Source organism: Dermacentor silvarum, chromosome 9 (assembly GCF_013339745.2).
Source record: "Dermacentor silvarum isolate Dsil-2018 chromosome 9, BIME_Dsil_1.4, whole genome shotgun sequence".
Lineage (NCBI taxonomy): Eukaryota > Metazoa > Arthropoda > Arachnida > Ixodida > Ixodidae > Dermacentor > Dermacentor silvarum.
In genome coordinates this window covers 88,446,040-88,471,637 of record NC_051162.1, presented here as the reverse complement: position 1 = coordinate 88,471,637, position 25,598 = coordinate 88,446,040, and the positions used below count along the sequence as shown (strand labels likewise).

At 46.4% G+C, this 25,598-nt stretch overlaps 1 protein-coding gene across 2 annotated transcripts in view; it reads left to right on the top strand.

Moving 5' to 3' along the window:
• Positions 1–25,598, top strand: part of LOC119465369 (gamma-tubulin complex component 2) — a 70,923-nt gene that overhangs the window by 34,916 nt on the left and 10,409 nt on the right. For both annotated transcript variants that reach the window (XM_037726156.2, XM_049656418.1), the window contains exons 15-22: positions 1,814–1,967; positions 4,371–4,550; positions 7,544–7,605; positions 11,434–11,528; positions 13,280–13,350; positions 17,834–17,999; positions 21,310–21,453; positions 22,808–22,959. In XM_037726156.2, coding sequence (XP_037582084.1) covers positions 1,814–1,967; positions 4,371–4,550; positions 7,544–7,605; positions 11,434–11,528; positions 13,280–13,350; positions 17,834–17,999; positions 21,310–21,453; positions 22,808–22,959 — 1,024 coding nt within the window. The remainder of the gene's footprint in view (positions 1–1,813; positions 1,968–4,370; positions 4,551–7,543; positions 7,606–11,433; positions 11,529–13,279; positions 13,351–17,833; positions 18,000–21,309; positions 21,454–22,807; positions 22,960–25,598) is intronic.

Here is a 25,598-nt window from a genome sequence, read left to right as displayed (position 1 = left end):
CTCATGTAGAGTGCATTGGGTGCACTTAAGAAACTCAGGTGGTCAGAATTGATTTGGAGCCCCCCCACTATGATGTGCCTCATAATCAGATTGTAGTTTTGGCACGTGAAACACTAAGAATTTAATTAGGGTTGCGCTGATAAGTATGCGAATAATAGCCCTACTCATCGGAGGACTGTTTATAACATGAGGCATCCTTAGTCAACAGGCATCCAAAAAGGCAGCGTGGATGCCTAATGACAGCTTGACGCAACATGCAAACGTTTGCAATACTTTAGGGAAGTGCAGTGACTCCTGACGCCAAGTCTACAGAAGTTACACAATTAGAGTTTCTGGAACCTCAATTTCTTGTACTAGTTCTTGCTTTTACTTTGCTTTGTGTGCGTCAGATAGTGGTGTAAGGCATTCGATTTCTACAGAAATTATTTCAACCAGAAAGGGTTAAATATCGTCTACTTTTCATGGTTTGGTGATCTTCCGGATGATGAGTCGCTGTCGTCTGAAAATCAATGGCGTGAAAAAAAAAGGCTTGGACAAAAAACACATAAATCAATGGTGCGAAAAAGACTTGGAGAGTGGGGGCTTGTCCGGTCGAAGCAGGCTGCATGCATGCTTTATCAAGATGTGTCTCTCAAAAGCCCTGCGACCTCTGGGGTTTCCTTCAAGGACTGTTCATTGTCACTCTGCATTATCTTCACCCCCATCGGTCTTTCCCTTTCTACTGCAAGGTAGTGAAATGGCCGTTTGTGTCCTCGTAGTGACCGCAGTGGGGTCAGTATTTCGGAAGGGGGTGGGCACTTAACATATAATTTTCAGAATTCTTAAGTTTTGGAAATGTTAATACTAGCACTATGCGAAATAGGCGCGCGCTATCAATAGAGAGCTCGCGCCATCCTCCTGTCTCGAAGGCCATGGCCGCTCTTCCTTAGCTGATAAAACGCTCCAGAGTACTGCACTTTGTCTTTTTCCTTTCTAGTATATGCGCTCTGCACTATCCTTTTCACCATTTATTGTAGGATGTTTTTTTTATTGCCGCGCACCCGCCATATGTGCGAGTGACAGCGCGCGGGGGACGCGCGCTTTCATGGAGAGCAAACGCACGGCGGAGCGTAAACGCGACTTCCTCCCTCGCGCGAAAGGCCGTTGGGGGGGGGGGCGACTTCTACTCTTCTAACAACTGCGTACTTAGCGCCGGAGCGGGTTCTCGCGCGCACCGTATCTTGAAAGATCTCCAGATGGCCCTGACCTATGCGCTGTGCTTTCGTCGCAGAAGCGATAGACCGCACGAACCTTCGCTCGCTGCTGCGGCGCGCTGACTCCATGCTTGTTAACTCGGCGTTTTTTTTTTTTTTCGTTTTTTTTAATTATCTCTAAAGTTTCGGTTACTATTTTGAACGCGGCGTGTACATTGAGCAGGTGTCTCAGAGACCCACGTCTCAGTGATCGGCGCTACCTCCTGTGCCTTCGTTAGAGCTAAATAGGCACTTATGCGAAACTAGGCGCTTCCGCTGTATTTTACGGTGGTGCATTCGCACTAACCTACTGTCTTGCTGGTAGTATATTCCAAATGATGAGTTGGCAGTAGCTTGGCAAGCTATGCACCACCATATTTTCTTCATTGCACCCAAATCGTCATTGTCATGACTGCCAAGGAACTTTCATAAAAAAATGGTCAGAGAGCACCTGGAAAAATCAGGGAAGTTGAAAATGCCAACATAGTAGACACCCTGCTACAGCCACGTCATCGCGGTGAACACACTCGCTACGTCAGCAGGGAGTATTAACGAGTAGTCGTTGTCTTTGTCTCCTGCAGGCCAGAGGCCGGCATCGTGCTCGGGTGATGACCGGCTGTGCTACTCGCTGGATGAACGCGAGTACATCGAGAAGATTGACATCGTGTACCACAAGGCGAGCCGCATGCTCCTCAACCTGCTCATGGACAAAGTGGACCTCATGGGACGCCTCAGGTGAGTGGCAATGTCCTCCTGCCTTCTAATTGCTTAAATTTGCCCCTACTGCATTGAAAGGCTTAAAAACAAGCCTGCAGGTGTAATGTGGCGTGCATAAAGCAGCAGGGCCATCACACTACCTCTCGCATCTTTATAATTTTTTTGTCGTCCTCTGTCTTGTTTGTCCAGCTTTAGTGCAACACAAACGTAGTTTTCCAACTAACCCACTGGCTGCCAGGGTCCCAACTGTTTGTTTCTTGCCTAATGCATACATTTAAGTACTTAACACTCAAAACGTAACAACACTTGTGCTTCATGTCTAGAGTGCATGTTAAAGAAGCCCAAATGGTCGTTTCTGTCCTTTTCAATGATCTTTCCTTTCCTTTTCCTTGCAGCCTTAGCTTTATTGCTGCCATTTTTTTTCCCAGACCGCTCCTTACTTCTTGCCAGGTTTCTTTCCCTAATTTTGCATGTCGGTTCAGCGGACATTTCATGCTGCATTGATGAGCTGGTTCCTCATCACTTTCATCCGGGTCAAAATTCAACAGTTCAGAAGTTTTCCCCTCTGTGAAAGTGCAGGCAGACCTGCCATGCTGACTTGCCAGCAGTGCTTCCGTATGAAGCGACAGAGAACCGAGACTTGTGCATCATATGCTGTCAGAAATTTATCCTAGAAGTTGTGGCCGTTTAGCTGACCTCTAATAGATGGCGTCATGGGCCCGTGATATTTTAAGATATTTTTGTGTGAGTTGCTTCAGGAGTATCACAGTGTTGTGAGTCTGTTATTTCGGGAGAGGCAGCATCACGTTTTAGTAGACACAAGTGGAAGGTTTCCGCTGACCCCCTTTTCAGCTTTCTGCCCACACAGGTCTTTTCCCCACTCTGCTGCTGTCCCTACCTCCCGTCCCTCCACCACCTTCATTCATTCATTCAACCCGCCGCGGTGGCTCATTCAGCTAAGGCTTGCGCTGCTGAGCACGAGATCGCAGGATCGAATCCCGGCCGCAGTGGCTGCATTTCGATGGAGCCGAAATGCAAAAACGCCCGTGTGCTTGCGTTGTAGTGCACGTTAAAGAACACCAGGTGGTCAAAATTATCTGGAGCCCCCCACTACGGCGTGCTTCATAATCAGAACTGGTTTTGGCACGTAAAACCCCAGAAAGAACATTCATTCATTCATTCAATTCATTCACTTGTTATTCATACATGAATTTCTACAAAAAACTGTTGGGTCAGTAGCCAAAGACTAGTGGAGGCCCATAATCAATACACATATAGTAGCAGCTACAAGAAACATCTACAAAGCTAGTGCTTAGTGAAATAACTGTGTTGAAGCATGCAATTACACAAAATAAACAGTATTATTATACATACACAGACATGTATATAAACACAGATACACACAATTTTTTTATATGCAACTGTATATATAAGTATTTAAACAACCGATTACAGTCAACGACCGATTTTCCAGACGCCCGATTTTTCGGACATGCCCTGTAATTCGCGGCACCACCACAAACTCCATAGAGTCAGTGTATAAGAACGTCAAAAATTTCGGCATTCGCCGTCTGAATTACCGGACTTCTTCCCATGACCGCAGCTCCAAAACGGCATAAATCGAAGCCACCACTGCCGCCATTTTGATTATCTCGCAGCCTCGAACTGGTGATTTCGCACGCAGTTCTGCTGGCAGCCGTAATCACCACCGCGGCAATGTTAGGCCTAGCCACTGCGACGTTTGCTACCAAGCTTTTTGCTGTTTGGTGCAGTGTTTTTCATTAAAACAATTCACCATTGTTAGCAACCGTGCCGACTCCGCCTTTGTGATCCTTGCCAATGGCTTCAAAGCTCGGAAAGCATGGCACGTTGCATAATGGTGGTTTCCAAAAGTCAGCTTCGCCGTAATATAGCAATGTTAAGCGGTGAAGCATATGCCAAGTATTGCGGTGAAGCATACTATGAGTGGGAAGGGGCAATTGTCACGGGACACGGTATGTGTTCCTTAATTATACACGCGTGCACCTGCTGTCTCCTATCGCAGTACGAGCACCGATACGCCTAATAAGTGTACTGGCTGACCTTCAGAGCTGTTTCAGACGTGCCTGTGGTTATTTGTGCCCTTGGGGGCAGTAAAAGGCATGCATTCATTTTTCCGGACTGCCCGATTTTTCGGGCATTTTTGCAGTCCATAGGGAGTCCGAAAAATCGGATGTTGACTGTATTACCATAACAACCTGTGAAGTAAACCGACTAAAAATGAATCGTACAACTTTAGATAAGTACAGCTGTTTAATAGAAAACACAAAATTGTCTGCCACATTCACAACTCGGGAGGTACTGAATTTCAGACTTTGGTACCATGAAACTGAATCCGTCGTTGACCATATGTGGTACGGGAAACTGGGAAACCTTCTGCAGGTCGGTGAAGCACTTCTTCCTGATGGACCAGGGTGACTTTGTGGTCCAGTTCATGGACATGGCAGAGGAGGAGCTCGGCCAGAACATCGACGACATTGTGCCCACCCGCCTGGAGCTGCTACTGCAGCTGGCCGTCTCTACCAGCTCGGTTGGCAACGACCGGTACAAGGACTGTGTCAAGTGGGTTGTCAGCCATTGTGCGGTGCATGTTGCAGTTACCTTGTCAAGCCTCTATGAACATACCTAGAAACGAGAATGCGAGCACATTAGACCTGATTGCATTTGATCCTTGTTACATTCCGGTTTGATATGATCACGGCAGAGAATAGTGAGTGAATGTCTGTTTCGTTTCATACAATATGGATGATATTAGTGTCGTAATGTTAAGCTTTCTTTTTACATTTTTTTTTCTTTTCCCCTTTCAAAGTGTATCGAAGAGATTCTGCTGTATTTGAGAGTGTGGCACCAGCTGCACTTCTAAATGTGGATTTATGAGTCTTACTGAGCTGCTTGTCAAATTCTCCAGTTGCTTGATGGAGGTTTTCCTTCTTTTATTGCGATAGCAATTTATGGACACTCCAGGTGCATTTCTGTCGCTGTCGTCGTCGTTGTGAGGTTCTGTATAAAGTCCACGGGTGATAAAATCGCCGCCGCGTGCTGTACTCTGTATGTGCGAGTGAAGGCATGCGACAGTGAGCCGGCAATTGCAGCTCGTGCACACAAGGGCGGGAAGCGGGCAGGAGGCGCGCAATCTTCCAGTCGTGTACACAACACTTCGGAGGGACGGCAGGGAGTGGAAAGGCCGCACTTTACTGCGGCCGCGCGCTCCCGCCGAGCCGGAAGGCTTCGAGGGGAAGGGTGGGCAGGTGGAGGGGCAACGCTTTACTGCGGCCACCGCTCCCATTGGGCCAGAAAGCTTCGGGGGAAGGGGGGGGGGGGAGCGCATTCTGCGTGGCTGTATCTTGGGCTGTATCTTGTATCTTGGCGTGGGAAGAGTCCGCCCTCCCTCTGTTTTCGCGGCTAACATCGCATTGATGCGAGCGCTGGCATGAAGCTCAATTCGTTCGCTGCTGCTGCAACACTGACTCACTCCAATGTTTTGACAGCGAGTTTCCGCGGTCATCGAGTGAGATGCGTTCATATTTGCTCGTGCACGTGTGACACCATGCTTGTTAATTTAGTTAGTGTGCTTATGTTTACAAGTTTATACGACCGATAAAACTAGTATCCTTACTTTGTATAGCTCTCTACTAATTTGCTATCACAATTAATACTTCGCCTTTCGGGTGAAACTGTGACTTTTAACAGCGGAGCTGTTCTTAGTCGAGTGTGCGCCGGTGATGACGGCCGCCGTCACGCAGGAGCAGAGCCGGAAAGGTCACGTGACCCGCTCGCTGGGTGGAGAGGGGCTGACCAATCAGAGCACGTGCCAGGAAGGAGGAGGAGAGGTGCCGGGGTATAAAAGTCGGTGTCCACAGGCGACGGCGTTCCTAGCGCGTCGCGGGGGATGGGACGCGTCGGCTTCCACGGGCGACGGCGTTCCTAGCGCGTTCCTCACAGCGTGAGCAAGCTCTCGCTGGCGCTCACGTCGGGCAGCTTCTTCCTTAGGAGTATATGTAGTATAAGGTGTTTGTGCCGCGCGCTCTTCGCACGATGGAGCCAAGCGGCTGCGAATTTACAGCTTTGCTGTTCGATCATCTTCACGGGGTGGAAGGGGTGGTGATCTTTTCTTTTTCTTCTTACTGTTGTTATGGCGAACTGGAGGCCTGTCAGTACACTTATTAGGCCTTTTTGTGCCCGTACTGTGACAGGAGACGTCGGGTGCACGCATGTATAATTAAGGAATACATACTGTGTCCCATTAAAATTGCCCCTTCCCACTCTTGATATGCTTCTTCACAATACTTTACGTATGCCTCACTGCGTAACACTGCTGCATTGAGGCAAAGCTGACTTTAGGAACCGGCATTATGCATTGTGTGTGCTTTTCGAGCTTCCAAGCCATTGGCGAGGATTACAAAGGTGGAGTCAGCGCCTTTGCTTACAGCGGTGAATTCTTTCAATGACAAAAAAAAAATTCACTGACAATTACGTTACTCCCCAATGCAAAATTGAGTGCATCTCTATGTGTTTTCATATCATGATGTATTGGCTGGCGCAGTCAATCTCTCTTGTGCGGCACATTGCGAATGGAGCGAAGTGTGGTGCGACTGCCTTGCTAATCAAGAGATCGCGAGAGGCAGCGTGTGGGTGACACGTGGGTGCGATTCACAGCAGCTGTCGCAGACAGACCTCTTCTCATGCAGTGCTTTGCTTCCATATATAGTATCGTTGGATGCGCTCACCGCATGCCTTATTAATGGTGTCATTGGTGAACAGACGACGGCGCGCTTCTCTGGCGCATCTCGTAGCAGTTGCCGCCGCGTAGCCCGACTTGCGCGGCACTATGCTTTTCTTACGCTTTCGCCATACCCTCCTCCTCCGCTTTCCACCTTGTGTTCTTTTCGCTCACGCTGTCTTTCATCTCCCGCTGTGCTCCACATTCACTCTTTCATCCTTCGCTGTGCTTGTTTGCTCGGTTACGCCGAGGGACGCCAACCCTTAACACAGGAATGAGCACCTAAGAGCTGCACTCTGAAACTTGGCACCGAACAGCAGGAAGCTTGGTAGCAAACGTTAAAGCAGGTAGGCCTAGCGTTGCCGCGGTGGCGGCTACGACTGTCAGCGGATCTGCGTGCGAGAGTGCCTGTTTGAGGCGGCGAGATAATAAACATGGCGGCAGTGGTGGCTTCGGTAACCCCGTTTCGGACCTGCGGTAATGGCACAATGTCCGGAAAGCCGGAAGCAAAGGCTTTTTGCATCTGAAATTTCGGACGTTTCTATACATTGACTTAAATGCCTCATTGTCTTTTGACCCATTGTCTTATACGTGGCGGTGCGGCGAAGGCGCCCAAATTATCGGGCATGTCCAAAAAATCGGGCGTCTGGAAAACCGGTCGTTGACTTTACGTGGTGTTCTATGGACAAGAAGTTATAAACAGTTTAATACTTCGTTATGTTGAGAATTTCATTATATTGAAGTTCATTATATCAATGTTTAACTGAGCACTCATGTCACAAAGTACTAAGATTAGCACACAGATATTCCCTGCAAGTGCACACTTGTCATGCAGGCACCAGATCTTGGAGAGCAACCTCGCCTCCCAGATGGAGAAGCTAATGGGTGACGAACCTGGTAAGTGGACTTTACAGGAGTCAGGTTGCATATTGGCGCGGGCTCAGCGAGTTAGTTCCCACTGGCAACCTTTCAGTGTTGAGGTGTGAGTGGAAACGTTAACAATATAATAACATTAGTATATTAGGAGCGGCATATAACAAAGAAAAAAAGCAGGCAGGATGGTGGTCTATGCTCACGGACTACTTTTTTTCTTGCTGTGAAACCAAAGCGGAGAGGCCTTGTCTTTGCACAAGCATTACACTGCCAAGTCTGAGTGAGTTTGGCCTAACTATTGGTTTTTCTGGCATTGTGTGGCTTGTTTACTTTCATAAACGCAGTCACGGAGAAGTCTGTGTGATTCTGATACCCCATTTACTTCGTCCTTTTTCACAGCCACTTGTAGTTTAATTTTGCCACAAGTCTATTTAGGCGATCTGTGCTTTGGACCAGCACGTGATGAGCAGTCACCACCTGTGACGAAGTTGCCTTTTCTGCTTTTTGGAAGATAAGTGAAGCATGAAGCAATTTAACATGCATTAAATCTAAATTGCAGGAAGTGAACTGAAGAATTAAGTATGCGGTAAAAATTTCTGTACTGAGTTACAAATGTCACATAGAGTTATTCCCTCATATTCTCCCCCCCCCCCACCTCTCCGCCCTTTTATATTTCTTCTACCTCAGTGCATAGCAAGGGCTTTGAATTTCACAGTGTTGATGCCACGAATTAGTTGCTTGCTCGCTAACATACTACGTGATGCCTGCAGTAAAAGGCATCCGCTGCCGTGGCCATGAGTAGCACTGACAAACATTTCCAGGACTTATACACATAAACGAATACCCAAGAATGTGGACAGAAGGATATAAAAAATATTAACTAGATGCTGTTTTTTTACATGCAAGAACCACAATATGATTATGAGGCACGCTGTGGTGGGAGGACTCTATATTAATTTTCACGACTTGAGATTCCTTAACGTGCACCTAAATCTAAGTACCGTATTGACTCGATTGTAATGCCAGGTTTTCTTTTTTGATGATTTTCATTGCTTGAACTCGATCCTCGCGTTACATGAATAATGGCAGGTTGCCAATATAGCAAGCGCTACATTGGCAACCTGTACCTTTAAATCTTGAATCAATTCATAGAAAAGTCGACAGAAGTCAAAACTTGTTTTTTTGTTGGAATCTTGGAGGAAAGAAAAAACAAAACAACTGAGGAGAGGCCCTACCCAGTCTGCACGCTAGGAGAAAATTGTGGAGAAAGTCACGCTGTATTTTTCGCTGTAGCGGACATTTTGTTGGGGCACAATGGTGGTTTTGTTGTGGTGGTGTGGGCTCATGTCGGTGTGGCTCTGTAGGTCTCGTACCGTGGTAAAGGCATCATATTGTTACGGCGCAACCAAGTGTGGCGCCAGTCAGAAGAACATGATTTGACGTGTCAAGGTAGAATCGGTCTCACCAGCCATCTTGTTTATGTATCGTTGCCTCTGTTGTAAATATTCTAAATATGCCTGTATATGTGACTTCCGCAACGTAACAAATTGGTGGAGGTGCAGGTTTATGATAGTCATCATGTTAATTAAAAGTTAATTAGTGATTGTTTGTTAATTAGCCAATTATGTATTTGGATTCATCATAGAAGTAATGTCCGTCTCACCAAGTACAGTAAAACCCCGGTGATATGATCACGGCTGGTACGAATTTCGGTGTGATGCAAATTCGTAACATTCCCCGGCCGAAATACATTGCTCTTAAACGAAAAAACGCGCTGCCGTGCTGCTGCGTATAATACGAACGCGTGAGCAACAGCGGCGGCGGCAACCGAGTCAGCGGAGCGACCGGCACAGACAAGCAGGCACAGCGCGATCTGGGTGGGATCCATAGTCGCCAAGCAACCAACTACGTCACGCGGCTGCGCAATCTCTCATTGGTCCCCACGTCGAGTGGACCGGACCACATCACAGCCTAGCTGATGCTTTGACTGGCGAGAAAGAAGACAAGGACCGCTGCAGCAACGACAACTGTGGCAGCAGCCACGATGGCCAAAGCGCTCCCTGCACTCGACGTACTGAGGCGTTTAGTGGCATGAGAAAAGATTCGTGAGATCACTTGCACGCACTTTTACGCCTTCCAGATTTCGATCAACGATTTGGGCTAGAAGAAAACGCACACGGATAGTAGAACCCCGTTGATACGTTTTATTGCGATAGCAATTATATAGACACTTCAACCGGATTTCTGCCGTTGGCGTCGCCGTGAGGTTTCGTATAGATTCCAAGGGCGATAACATCGTCGCCGCGCGCCATATGCGCGAGCGAAATCGCGCGGGGGACGCGTGCTATCACGGAGGGCGAACGCACGGCGGAAAACAAACGCGACTGTTGCGCGACAGGTCGTGGGAGTGTGGGAGGGAGGGAGGCGGGTCGGCGCTGTGCTCCGGCACCAAAGGCGTATTTTGCCACTCAATCTCCCACGCGAAAGAAAGAAACGGGAAGAGGGGGGAGGGGGCAGCTTCTCCTCTGCCAACAACTTCTTCTCTGCACTTTGCCCGGCGGTGCCGGTCGCCCGCGCCGTCTCTTATCTCCACGCGGCTCTGACCTTTGTATGCGCTGTGCATTCGCCGCTCAGTTTCCGTTGAAGCGATAGACCGCGCGAACCTGCGCTTGCTGCCAACGTTTTGACAGTCATTGGCTGCGGTCATTCAGTGTGATCTAGTCATGTTTGCTGGTGCGCGCTGAAGCCACGATTGTTAATTCAGTTAGTAAGCCAATGTGTCCAAGTTTATGCAGCCGATAAAACTACTATCCCTACTCCGAATAGCTCTCTACTAATTTGCTATCGCAATCGATGCTTCGCCATTCGGGCGAAACTGCGACATTTTTTCAAGGGACTGCGGGAAAAAAATAAGTCGCAGTTTCGCCCGAAAGGCGAGGCAGATTGCGATAGCAAATTAGTAGACAGCTGTACGAAGTAACGATAGTAGTTTTATCGGCTTTATAAAATTGTAAACATTTGCTTACTAACTAAATTAACAAGCACGGTGTCACGTGCGCACAGGTAAACATGAACCCATCTTGCTCGATGACCGCGGGAGTTCGCTGTCAAAACGCTGGAGTAAAGAAGCGCAGCAGCAGCGGCTATCTCTCGCTTCAACTCGAACATCGAAAGCACAGCACATACTAAAGTATCCGGCACTAGGCGCACTTTATCAACATCGCAGATTGTTTTGAAGGTGAGGCCGCGCGGGCATGCACTTTGCGTCGCAGATCGCTTTCAAGATACGGCCATGTGATGCGGAGCTGGTGTAGACGTGCCATATCGGCAATGTGCCAGTCGCTTGTTGCAACGCACCAGCCGGCTGCACCGCAAAATTTACGTGACTGCCACATTCAAACGCAATGTAAGATGCAGGAAAATTACAGATTGGCGCCGTATCAAGGGGAACTTAATACATGGAAGTAAATGTAGGATTTAGGTCGGGACCGCGAAAACGCGACATAGCAGCTGGGAAAACGCAGCAGCGAGGAATGCAAGATTCGTATCACCAAGGTTCTACTGTAATTTAGTTCGAGGGTTAGCATTGTGCTATCTGCCACAAGTGATTTTTAAATATTTACTGCAGCTAAAGAAAAAAAAAACTTGGTATTTCATACGCAATAATCAGTCTTGCAGCACAGGTCCAGTGAGAAGTGTCTTCAAGACACGTTCGAAGCATTGTTACTTTCATGAATGCTTTTGATTTTGAGGAGTTATAATTTTTACATGTATGATTGGTAGTACATACGTTGTGCCCATAAAGGTTAATCTAGTGGTGACCATTCTGCTCTTGCTATTTCTCGCTCGCAGACAAAAAAACCGAGACATGTATGGTCGTCGGCCACGAAGCATTCACGCTCAACTACGACGTCGAGTGGCCCCTCAACCTCGTCATCACTACCACGGTAAGCACTGAGCTTTTGCCAGTTAAACTTAACCGTATTCATTCGATCGTAAGGTGGTCATGGTAATAAAGTGATTAGCTGACTGGTTATTCAGGCTCAACGGGGATTGCCCAAAATACTGAATTATTGGAAGCCCCTGGAATAATTGGTGCAGGTTACATGCGAATTTAACCCTGAGGTGTGACTTCACGGTAGCACGAATTTTGCCTTATTCAGTGGCTTCGAGGCAGCACGCTGGTGCCATTACGCCACACCTGTGTAAGGTGATATTTGCATTGCGATGAAGTCACACCTCAAGGCTAAATTCGCATGTAGCCCGCACCCCATCTTTACTGTTAAATTTTTTCATCTCTTTGGTGCGGGTTATACGTGCAACAATACGGTTCTGCATTCCCTACCAAGGTTGATTCGTTCCAACAATTTGTGCTGCCATCTAGCATTTTAATCACTGGAAATTCGGCATTGATGCTGTTAATTCAAAGAGTAACTGAACCTATCAACCTCGCATATAAGGCGGGGAGGGACTTGGTCAGCTAAATTTTGGTTGCTCCATCATAATCACGGAGCCTACGTGTCTTGCAGCCCATTTTTGCCATATACATGTGGCTTTTAAGTGATAATGTGCGTTCTTAAGCCCATTTTTGAAGCAACTTTTTCAACTTCGAAGTTATTAAAATGTCTCCAATTGTTCAGTCATATTACTTTAAAAAAAGCTGCTGGTCGCTACATAGACGAATTTATTGCTAAACAGACAAGTCGCTAACTGTAGCGACACAATCACAGAAATGGCAGCATTGGCTCTAATGAAGTGAATCTAAAATTTGATAATTTGATCCTGGAAACATGCCTCACCAGTGTTCATTCGAACTGCTGCTTAGTTGAAAAAACGGCAGTGAAAAGCAAGGACATTCAAAGCTTAATTAAACTAAATAATAACATAACCGAGTAAATATAAAGTTTAGTGGATAAATTCTGTACACATGCATCACGAATGTACGTTTGAAACCGCTGCTTTCAGTTTCACTACCCCTGCGTCATGCCATCACAATTCACTGCCTCGTTTCGTTCCTGTGGTTGCTGCGGCCGCCACATACAAGCGCAGCCAGAAGCGATTTTGCACAGTGCTCTTTAATGCAGTTAGCATTCTTAGCATACTTGAAGCGCTTTCTGCAGGCTACGTATCGGCGTCTTAAGCTGCTTTTCTGCCAACTTGGGTCACTGGGTAGTCCGTAATCTAACGGGTAGCGCATCAGGCCACTGTGCTTAGGGAACAGGTTTCAAAACAAACCGTCAGACCAACTTGAATCACTGGGTACGTGCCACTCTTCACTGACAGAAAGATCCTTTAACATTGTTGCAATACTGGGCGGAATTGATCCTGTGACATATATATTGAGACAATCTTGTCTGAATATATACAGGGTGTCCTAAAGTGTGGCCTGTCGCGAGGCAATTTTGCGTGTATTCGCGGGCTTCTTTCACGCTCAGAAAAACTTTTATGTAGCACGTATTGAGCAACAGAAAGCTGTATCGGGAGTTTTTCATGTTGCTCTACAATTTTCTCATTGACACTTTGGTAGTTAGGACAGTATTTAAATTAGGACAGTACATAAAACTACGAGCCTTACTCTTGGTTATTGCTGTCAATGCTACTCCTTTCATGCAAAACTGCAACTTTTTTTTGTTTAGAAGCTAGCAGTTGCATGCCACCCACCCTCACTTCAATGCGTGCTATGTATTTTGTTTTTAAGAGCCTGGGCTGCTACCAGATGGTCTTCAGGTATCTCTTCTACCTCACACACGTCGAGCGCATGCTCTCCAAGTGAGTCTCGCATCTTTCTTTGCTCATTGGTGTGCTCATCGCCGTGTCTGGGCGTGCTGTGAGCACTTGAACTATCGAGAAGCAAATGTTATCTTGGCCGATCACAGCGGTTATCCCATGGCCTGTGAAATGTATGTGGAGAAAGTGGCACCATCCAAAGTTGTCTGCTGTGTTAGTTTTAAAGGGAGACATTGCTCTTTGAATCCGAAAATTGGCCCAGCTGTCTTTCCGCATTCCTTTGCTCCAGGTTGGTACAGAGCGTTTATTTTGGTTTGATTGAACACCTGTATCATCGTTGATTGATGTAGCCTCTGCCATAATCACCATGAATATGTCCTAAAATGTTTTCTCTCATTTTCTCAAAACAACATTTCTGATGGTGTCACAGTTATGGAGTGATGTCTCTGGTTCTACTTATCCTATCTCAATAATTATATTTTTGTCAGAATGGTAGACAATTAGACTGCAGTTGACCTATAATACAAATAAATATTAAAACAGAAATTTGAAAAAAGTAATTTATTGGTCCAGGGTATGGGTTATTTAAAAAGTTTGACATGCTATAACCTTGGCTCAAATCAGTCTAGAACAGGGGTTCTCAAAGTGGGTTCTGCGAACGGCATCGTAGGGTTCCAGGAGCATTCAGAAAAAAATCAACCCCATAACGTTTTCCCCAGTTCACTTGCATGATTTAGAGAAGAAACTGTGCTTTGTATTTGAAGTTTTACCAAGATAACACATCACATTCCCATTTCGGTAGTCTGTGATTAGCAAGAGACCCACATGGCCACATAGCTTGCAGTGCGGCCCCATGGGGCCGCACTGCAAGCTCTTTTTATTCTTGCTCGCAAGAGCAGTTTGTAACATGTGGACAGGAATCCACCTGAAGCTCTGCAACCTGAGAGCAGCTTCCAAATTTAGTGACGTCTACTTGGTCAACTGTTGTTGTCGACGGTTGATGATGTTGGTCAGTAATTGGCATACTGCAATAAACACACAGGGTGCGCATTCATGCATTATCTGTGAATCTGGCCCGTCAGTATCAGCGCGGCGCAGTTTCAATACAGGCTGATTCGCTACCACGCTGCACCGGTTCTCTAATAAAAATGTGTGATAAGTGTTTCAATGCACAAGGTGCACCACTGCAAGCTGAGCAATGTAGCCGTTTATGCTTAGTGCTGCAATTGGTACATTGACCATTCTGCAGCAGGAGTAACTTGTGACATTGGTTTGCTAATGCTAACAAACTTTTGTGCGTCCAACACATTGTTTCTATGAAGGTGCTGTTTATGGCACGCAGTGTCTAGAGTGGTAGCCATATGTATAATTGGCACTAGCTGGGGTGCGCGAGAAAGGAAATCACTTATCTCTTGTATATTTATTATTCTGAGTTCCTCATCAAGAGCAATGGCCTTCAAAAATAAAGATAACATGCCAAACCGTAAATAATGGAAACCACAGGCAGATGCGGTGAAAGTGCTACTTTGGCTAGATACTTAGTAGCACTGTTGGTAGTACTAATGAGCTGATACAAACTGTCCTAGTTCACTGTTTTCTCAACTAATACCAATAGGAAGTTGGCGTCATCTCGTCTTATAGATGGTGAAATCTGTGTCTCTGCATTTGTTTGTTGCAGTTGCCTTGGCATAGGTGTTGAACAAACACTCTGTACTGTGCTTGTGCTTGCCACGCATCCTTGTTTTACATTTAAAAGTGAATAGCTTTCTTTGCCTGTTTCACCTGCTTTGTAGTCAGTTTGTGGTTGGATTTGACAAGGGCATTGTTTGCTTGCTTGTTTGTTCGTTCGTTCGTACTGTTCGCTTGCATCGACAGTCATTGTCGATGGTTTCTGCACAATGTATTGCCTGTGTTCATTTTCACCGGATTATCACTTTTATCAAATCATTGCTCGGTGCAAGATGCACATACTCATACCTGCCAACTTTTATGATTCTCGTATTGACACAGATGTTTCAAGATATTTTTTTGTTTGCATATAGTTTAGGGCAAAACCGGGTAAAAAAAAAAAGCAAATGTAATTGCTGATGAAACGCTCTTTCCTAGCCGCGCTACCCAATCTTGGAGGCCGCCATGTTGGATTTTGCACTGGCTTGAATTCCAGTGACTCGCTGTATAGCCTCCAAGATTAGAACGCGCGCTATCAATAGAGAGCTCGCGCAATCCTCCAGTCTCGGAGGCCATGCCATCGTTGTAACCATTTATTGTGGGTTTTTTTTTTTTTTTATTGGGACAGCAATTATATGGACACTTCAAGCGGATTTTCGCCGTCGGCGTCGCCGCCCTGAGGATCCACACAAAGTCCAAGGGCGATAAAATCATCGCCGCGCGCCCGCCGTATGTGCGAGTGACAGCGCGCGGGGGACGCGCGCTTTCATGGAGAGCGAACGCACGGCGGAGGCGACTTCCTTCCTCGTGTGAAAGGCCGTGGGAGGGGGGGGGGGGGGGGGGGGGGGGGATTTCTACTGATCTAACAACTACGTACTTAGCGCCGGAGCGGTTTCTCGCGCGCAGCGTATCTTGAAAGCGATCTCCAGACGGCTCTGACCTTTCGTATGGGCTGTGCTCTCGCCGCTCGCAGCGATAGACCGCACGAACCTTCGCTCGCTGCGGGCTGCGGCGGCCGCGCTCGCTCGTGCGCGCTGACACCACGCGTGTTAATTCAGCGAGTTTTTTTTTTTTTTTTTTCTCAAGTTTCGGTTGCTATTTTGAACGTGGCGTGTACACCGAGCAGGTGTCTCGGAGACCCATGTCTCAGTGATCGGCGCTATTTCCTGTACCTTCGCGAGAGCTAAGCGGTGCGAAGCTCGTTTCTTAGATCTCAATGGCGAACTCCGTTGGCGGAGATCGCCAACGCAGTGGCGTTCGTGTCGACTGTACACGGAGACGACGTCATTGCTGCGCAAATCCAAGCAAGTCGATCCTCTCCAAGCGTAGTATGAGGCAGGGCATTATTAAAGATTTTTTTTTAAAGCCGCACTAATGACTTTTTTTTTCGGCCGAACGAGTTTTCCGGACTATTTTTCAGTCCCCACGAGCTCGGAAAATCGGTTGGCGACTGTACGGAGTTGAATGAAACTTCTTGGGTGTAATTTTTCGGACTTCTGATAATATGGACCTACCCACGGGGCAGCGACATCAATTGATGGAACCACTGTATGGCAGAAATCACATCTACGACAGCTGTTCCAAGAATATTTCATTATAAACTTTATAAACATTTTTGCTTATCTGTGGTGCAGATCATTGTTACTGTGGCTATGTAGCAAAGTGCCTGTTCACAGCATTTCTACAAAACTAAGCCTGCAAGTGTTTAATAAACTGTCAACACATTTAATAATCCAACAATTTTTAATATTTTTCACCGAATTTTTGTATTTTTTGGCTTCCATTGTAGTGTTCTTTGAATTCTAAGGCTGGAAGTATGCTTAACCATTTATTGACGAGTGTTGCCTCCAGGCAACATACCAGAAAATTTTTTTTTCTTGCCGAACTTCAGGATTGAATACGAAGTTTCCAGCTAAATGTCTGAGGCCTATACTGAATGACAGGCAGCAAGCGTCATTTGTTGGTTTAGAGCAGGAACACTGGAAAGGAAGGCATTTGGCACGTGATTCACCGTCTTTTGAAAGCCAGGTCAGAGGAGACAGGCCGATGCAAGACATCCAGGTGCATTGGTGACAGATGTGTTGCAAAGCAAATGAAATGCATACCTATGGTTCATATATAATGAGAACTGTCTATACAAATTAAAAACGAAGCCTTATGTGGCTTGGGGTGAAGCCCACTTCCAGTTTCCTGCCTGGGGTTTTCCCCCTATTGCTGAAAAAAAATCCGCAAAATATTTTGCCTTTTTGTTGATTGTGCTTATTCTTGATGTGTTTTGCAGCTTTAGATAGAAAATGAAAGTTTTTATATGTCTTGTCACTAAAGGGTTAAGGAATGCATGATGTGCTTACAGACTGCAAAGCTTGTCAAACATTGTTGCTGGTTCTGTAGTGGAAGAAATGTGTCCTGGTCAGGGGCGGTATTCTTGGGCAGTCAATTTCAATGATACTTTCACTTTTGTTAGATTTCATAAGACTTGGGCTACGAGAGGCAATGAGAGCGTTTGCCCGACCTTTGAAAATCTCGCAGAAGTGAAAACTATCTCCGAAAGTGATCATACGAGAATACTTTCCCAGATTGCACACATGTCACAAATAGTGTGTAAATTCTCGAATGTACTCGAGCATCATCTAATAACTTCAAAAGTGTAATGAGACATATTGGCTGATGAACCCGATTCGTGGGACCAACATTGACAACCAACGACTGAGCTCTCCGCTGTCATTGTGATTTATGATTTAACTGTGTGTTTTAATGAGCACATGTTGAACTAATAAAAAGTTAGATTCTTAAGTCGCACTTTTCAAAGTGTTTCAGTTCCTCGTCACCATAGTGGACTAATATAATCACTTTTCAGGGTTTGGGTGCGAGACAAGGCCGCCAAGCAGCGGTCGGCGGCATACCCCGTCGTTGCGTTTGGGCTGCGCCAGCGAATGATGCACTTTGTCAAGAACCTGCAGTACTTTGTCACTGTCGAGGTCATCGAACCCTGCTGGCATGTGTTTCAGGACCGTATGCAAAAGGTCTGGTGCCTCCTTTCTCTCGGTTTTGATTGGGCAATCATGACTTAGACAGGTCATTTGTGCATATGTAAGAGGCATTATGTTAGACATAACGTTAGGAGACGGGAAGAGAGCAGTGTGGATTAAAGTGCAAATGGGGGTAGCTGACATTAACCCTTTGCGGTCCGAAACTTTTACCCACTTTCCGGCTGTTCCGGTCCGAAACTATTTTGCCAGTTTGTGGCGCCGCTAACAAAACCACGAACTGTGGAAGAAAAACTCACAGGATATTTATTTTTTCTCTTGCATTCTGCAGGCAACTCCTCTACCGATATTTGAGCAGCGTGTGATACCACTCGAAGCGTTCTCCTGGGTGCAGGCCAGGGTTTTTACTGCAGATTTTGCAGAAAAACACAGTTTCCCTCCTGCCTCCGTTTGTTTTTCGATCGCTACAAGCGGCACAGTCTTTGTTGCTTCGGCCTGGGAGCTTGTAGATGAAATGGCTCCTCCCATCTAGCCTTTCCTCGCACTCCTTCCTCGCAGACGGGCCTCGCTTTTTGGCTCTAGCCCTCACGTCACCCACCAGCTGTAGGATGAGGTTGCAGCGGTACTGTAGGTGTCGCTGTTCTTTCTCACCATGATTCTGCAGCTGTGTGTGCCTCAAAATAAAGCTCTTGACAATGGAAACCTCTAGAAGCTTTCACTAAAATGCACCACCGTAAAACGCACGCGGTGAAAATGTGGTCATGCTTCTCAGCGAACCGCGCGAACGTGCGGTTGCGCGCGCAAGTGAGAACGCTCTTGTATCCAGAAGCCGTGCTGAACATTGTGCTGTACCCTAGTGCAAAGAGAAATAAACTTCAACAAAGTTTATTTATCCCTCAAGAGATGGCGCATCGTGTTTATTGCGCGAGAACGTGCTGTTCCGCGCACAAGTGAGAACTCTCTGGTATCCAGAAACCGTGCTGAACATTGTGCTGCACCCTAGGGCAAGAAGTAAACTTCAACAAAGTTTATTTATCCCTCAAGAGATGGCGCATCATGTAATCAAATAATGCGCACGAATTGCAGTGAGAAAAACCGCAAAATTTAACCCCCGAATACCCTTGTCGGGCGGTGCCCGACATGGGACCGCTACGGCCGTGTTGCGTTGTCGGGCCCTGCCCAACAACGGACCGCAAAGGGTTAAGAGAAAGAAATGGAGCTGGGCAAGCCATGTAATGCGTAGGTCAGATAACCGATGGACCATTAGAGTTACAGAATGGGTGCCGAGGGAAGGGATGCACAGCCGAGGACCCCAGAGGGTTAGGTTAATGATGAAATTATGAAATTTGCAGGCATAACTTGGAATCAGCGCAATCAGAGATCGGGGGTATGAAGCTATCAAAATATTAATTTACAATTTATAAATTATAAACGACACATTCAGGGATGGGACTCTTGCGCCAATTGCGCCATTTTGGTACAAACGCATTTTCCTGCGCCGAACTGCGCCAAAGACAGAAAATTGACCGAAATTGTGCCACAGTGCACCAGAAGGACTTTGGCGTGTGTGCTCTGGCATTGGACGTGAATAGCGGGCGGATTCGTTTTCCGAAAAAGAGTGCAGCCGGTCACATTTGCACACCTCGTAAAGGCGCCTCCCGCAGTTTCTCGTACTTCTCGCGCTTATAACACTGAACGTTTCGGCACTTCCGGCAAGTGGCCGGAACATGCGGGGCCACTCCCAGCTGTAGCCGCTGCTGTTGGAATGGCCAGGCTGGCTGTACTTAGAGTGTACTAGAATACGCTTGAGTCCGCTGAGCTGTGCTGTGGTCCCTAGCGGAGGTGCAAGATAACAAAAAGTAGGCTGAGGGCACTGCAAGTGAACTAGGTATTAGGAAGGAGTAGGCTGCGGCGGGAAGGAGTCTCTGCTGCCAGGGCCGGTATAACGTAAAACTATTCCAGTCTATTTTTATGCCCATAGGGGCTCGGCCTGAGCCATTTGGACCTATCACAAAGGGCTAATGGCAGACTTGGAATAAAAAGTCGCTGTTTCAAAAGCGAAGCATCTATTGTAATAGCAAAATAGTAGACAGCTATACGAAGTAAGGGTAGTAGTTTTATCGTCCGTGTAAACTTGTAAACATTCACTTACTAACTAAATTAACAAGCATGGTGTCACGCGCACTAGCAAACATGAACACATCATACTCGATGACCGCGGAAGGTCGCTGTCAGAACGCTGGAGTGAGAAAGCGCGGCTGCAGCAGCGAGTGAATTGGCCTTCGTGCTGCCTCTCGCTTCAATGTGAACTAAGCGGCGAAAACACAGCGCACACGAAGCTATCAGCACTCACATTCTGTCCAAATCGCAGATCGCTTTCAAGATAGGGCTCTCGCAGCCGTGCCTTACGCAGCAGTCGCCGGAGTAGAACCCCCCACCTCCTGCCCCTCCACCCGGTGTCTTGCGCGCGATGGGAGACGGCATGCTTCCTCCCTGCTTTCAACCCTTGCAGCAGCGATATCGAGCCGCCATTGTCGGCTCACCGTCACACATTTTCACTAGCACGTACAGCATACGGCGTGCGCCGACGATGTTATCACCTCTGGACTTTATACAGAACATCACGACGACGGCAGAAACACACACCTGGAGTGTGCTATCACAATATAAACAATATAATTGCTATCACAATATAAACAGATTAGAACAGGTTTACGTTATACGAGACCAGGGTTGATTGCGGCTTGGTGGCTCGGCGCTGACATATAGTGACCCAAAAATTATGTTGCTGCGTCGATTAGACCGTATAATTTCAGAATGTTTACCGCTACCATCATGAGCGTCGGTGCAGGAATATATATAGTTCGAGCGTAGTGCCACCGATGTTTTCGGCTTTACAGGAATACCAAAGCCGGTCGCCGCTCAACCGCCGCTCGACCCACTCTTCCATATTCTAGTACGCTATAGCTATAAAGCGCACTTTCACTACGTGCTTCGTGTTGGTTTATTCTGAGTTTCTCACGATTTCAGAGTGTGCTGCCATATTCCATTATTCCACCAAAATTCAGATTGGCCTGCTCCAAACTGCTTTAAAATGAGACTTTATCTGCTCCAAAACACAGTTTTACTTGTTCCAAAAATTGCTCCGAAATGACTTTGGGCAGAGTCACCCCTGCACATTGCATCACAGGTCATACTGTGTCAGTGTATTTTTACAGCAGCAGCATAGAACATGTCTTATGCTTAGATCATTTTATTTCCAACAAAAGCTCTCTTATCAGTAATAGTGACGCTTTGGCCACATTGGAGTTTATCTCACTATCTTCTACTTTGCCTCCCCCCCCAGGTCCAGACGATAGATGAAGTGCTTGAGCTGCACACGGACCTGACAGCGTCGTTTGTCGACTTGTGCATGCTGACCAACAACGATGTCTTCCAGCTCATCCATGACACTTTGCAGCAGTGCCTTCAGTTTAGCTCCTTCATGCTGGTCAGTCTGGCACCCTTATTGTAGGGCCCACTTTTGCATTTGCATGCCTGAGTTGGCAGATAAATGATCAACAATGAGCACATAGGAACTGATTATGGCAAGTCATGTTTCTAAAGTAGGAAACAGCTTGGCAAGAAGACGATCAACGGAAAGTCGCCAACGTCGCTCACTGCTATGTGGCAAATCAGTTCTACATGAAAATCAGTTCTACCAATATTTTGGACATGCCCGATAATGTGGACGTCCTTACGGCACCGCCACATGTCCCATAGAGCTAAGTTAATAATGTTTGAAGTTTCGGATGCAAGAACCCTCCGCAGTCCGATTTTCCAGACTTGTTGCCATGACTGCAGGTCCGAAACGGCATTAATCGAAGCCACTATCGCCACTATTTTAATTATTTCACTTATCTCGAACCGGCACTGCGCACGCCGATTCTCTGGCAGCCCTAGCCATCGCCACGGCAACGCGAAGCCTAGCTGCTTTGACGTTCGCTACCAAGCTTCCCGCTGTTTGCTGCCGTGTTTTTCATTTAAAAAATTCGCCGCTATCAGTAATGACGTCGGCACCGTCTTTCTAATCCCCGCCGACGGCTTCGACGCTCAGAAAGCACGACGCGTTGCATAATGCCGGTTCCTAAAAGTCAGCTTCGCCGCAATGTAATGGTGTTGCGCGGTGAAGCTTGTGCGATGTATTGCGGTGAAGCATACCAGGAGTAGAAAAGGGCAACTGTCATGGGAGAGAGTATGTATTCCTTGATTATGCATGCGTCTACCCACCATCTCCTGTTGCATTACGAGCATCGATATGCACAAGTGTAGTGGCAGGCCTTCAGAGCTATTTTGGACGTGCCTGTAGCGGTTTGAGCTCTTAGGGGTTAAAAGTCATGCATTTATTTTTTTCATCATCATTTTTTCCTACTGCCTGATTTCTCAGACGTTTTCGCAGCCCCTGGGAAAAAATCGGATGTTGACTGTACCTTGACAACAAATGCCCCCTTTTTTTCTTCCTCAAAAACACAATTCATTTCTGCATATAAATTCGTTTACCTAAGGTGCTGAAATCTGCACCTGAAATGTCATTTACTTTTTAAATTTCTAGCAGAGAACAGTATCGAGCTTGTAAAAATAATCTGTAGCCGGTCTTGGTACATTACCGCTGTGTTATCAACTTTCGGCATATATATTTAGATGTTTCATCTATTGCCTCGTTGGTTAATAAGCACAGTGTGCTGAGGCGCATCAATTGAAGGCTGTTTACTACAAATGTATTTTCTAAATAAAGAAAAATGATTGATTGATTGATTGATTGCTTTACTTGTTTGTGTGAGATTTCTTCCTTCTTTTTTTTGTAGGGTGATACTAAAGGGGAGAACTTTGAGGAACGGGTGAACCACTTCCAGCACGTGTTCCACAACCAGTTGAGCTCGCTACGCAAGAAGCTGCTGGAAGGCGGTGCGGCATCGCACTCCACCCACGAGATAAACCTTGCTGAAATGCTTCATCGGTAAGTCAAGGGAAGGCACAGTGAATTGTCTCAATCACTACAAAATCTGGTGCTTCACTGGCTTTGCATGCAGAAACAAAGTTTAGCTTTTTAAAACTGCACGTTCCCATGCTGCTTTTTAATTACAGTGAACATCTGATTTCTCAGACAACCTATGGGCTCCGAAAACTTCTGAAAGATTGGGCAGCCTGAAAATATAATAATGAATGCTAGACGCAGCATTTTATAAATAAGTATTTACCGAATCCGGTATAAGTATTTAAGCCACTGCGGCGGGTGCCGCGGTGGCTTAATGGCTATGTTGTTGTGCTGCTAAGCACGAGGTCGTGGGATCAAATCCCGGCTGCGGCGGCCGCATTTCGGTGGGGGCGAAATGCGAAAATGCCCGTGTCCCATGCATTGGGGGCACATTAAAGATCCCCTGGTGGTCAAAATTAATCCGGAGTCCCCCACTACGGCGTGCCTCATATAATCAAATCGTCGTTTTGGCGTGTAAAACCCCAGAATTCAATTCAAGGACGGAGTAGCAGACCACCACAACTCTGCCAAGGCATCGTTTATGGCTCTGAAAAAAGCCGTTGATAAAAAATGAAAAGAAATGCTGGCAGTGGGGGCTGTCAAAATAGTCGGCGCTACCTTCGATTGGGGTTTTCAACGGCAGTCAGAATGCTGCCTTTTACCGCCTCGGCTTGAACAATCCGATTTGCTTTTGTGCAATGTTCTGCTTTCAAATGATAATCTGTGTTTGCGTTTTGGCTAGAGTCGTTTCATCCCTGTACACTGATGGCAGCTTCATCAATGCTTGTGTCGATTCAGGGCTCATCATATGCACCGGCGCTAGCTCATTTTCAGTTTCGGAGTCGTGAGGATTAACTTGATATACAATTTTATTGTTGCCTAATTCTGCACAGAAGTTAAGCATCAGCGAGTTGTTCAAGTGTTATCTCAGTAGGAATCGCAACACTAGAGACATTCAGACTGTCGATGACAACGTTCATGTAAGGGGACTGATCGGTCATGCTGTCGTTATCTTTGAATGAGATAGCTGTCTTAATACCAGTTTTGAAGCCCACATGGCGAAAGCAGTTGCGAAGCAAGTCTTGTCACTGCCTTCCATGTGTCCGAGAGCATGCCAATAGCAGACCTGTGGCCTTTATGCTACAGTACTCTTCCGATAATTCAACTCCGGTTAAGTTGGTATTTCGGTTAGTTCAATGCAATTAGGGTTGTGCGAAGAGTGAATTTTGAGTTCGAAGTGAATCCGAAGCGAATAGTGATTTTGGCCGAATATTTTCTAATCGAATGTCGAATAGTTGCTGTTCGAAAATCTTGTCCACAAAGTGGCATGCAAGATAATTATTGGATACGTGCAATGATCAAGTGGACTAATTTGTGAGAATGAGACCACAAATAATTCAAGTATGACTTGTTTATCGGAATACATTTGAAAATGTTGATGTCATTTACTCATCGCTTTCTCGGATTATTACAGTTTAAATGTTTTGAAACGGTCTTTATAAGTTTTCTCGCAAATAAGTTTCTGAGCAATTATGAAGGTTATGAGAAATTTTTAAAGGTCCGAAACTGTTTTTTCTAACTTAGTGTCGGACGCGGCGTGGTGAGAAAAAAGAGTGCTGGCAACCAGGGTGCCAAGATTTTTTTCCTTCCTCCATGGGCAAAGGTGACACCTGCGTATACCTGCATTTCTAGAGCTCGTAGCTCGATTTCTTTTGCCCATTGTTAAACAGAGTTGATGAAATTACTACAATTAATATAGTTAACGTCCAATTTTTTGGACTCCCTAGGAGCCGCGAAAACGTCCGAAAAATCGGGCAGTCCGAAAACATAAATGCATGCCTTTTACTGCTCCCAAGGGCTCAAATCGCCACAGGCACGTCCGAAATAGCTTTAAAGACCTGCCAGTACACTTATTAGGCGTATTGGTGCTCATACTGAGATAGGAAACGGCGGGTGAATACATACCGTGTTCAGTGACAATTGCCCCTTCCCACTCTTGGTATACTTCACCACGTAACGCTACTGTATTGAGGCAAAGCTGACTTTAGGGAACTGACATTACACAACGCGCCGTGCTTTCTGAGCTTCAAAGCCATTTGCGAGGATCACAAAGGCGAAGTCAGCGCTATTTTAGATTGCCAACAGCAGCGAGCTCTTTCAATTAAAAAACACGGCACCAAACAGCAAGAAACTTGGTAGCGAATGTCGAAGTAGCTAGGCCTAGCGTTGCCGCGGTGGTGGCTACTATTATTAGACAGTAAACAAACTCGCGACCGTTTGCCGACACATTGAAAAGCACGAATATTACAACTGCTCTCGAAGCGAATATCGAATAGCTTAATATTCGAAACTACTATTCGAATATGCACAACACTAAATGCACTACAACGCTAGGCCTAGCATTGTAGAGTGCACCATTTGGTGTGTGAGAGCATTGCTTCGAGGCTGTGATATAATCCAAAGGGCTTCAGTGAATGCCGCTTCGGAGCTGCAGTTGCGGCTTTATGGGGTACATGGCGGAGGCGTCTGAATTACTGGGTATGTCTGAAAAATCAGCTGCCCACACAAAACTTGCGGTTATCATTAATAGAGGCAAAGTGGGCAGTAAGTCTGTTCCACAG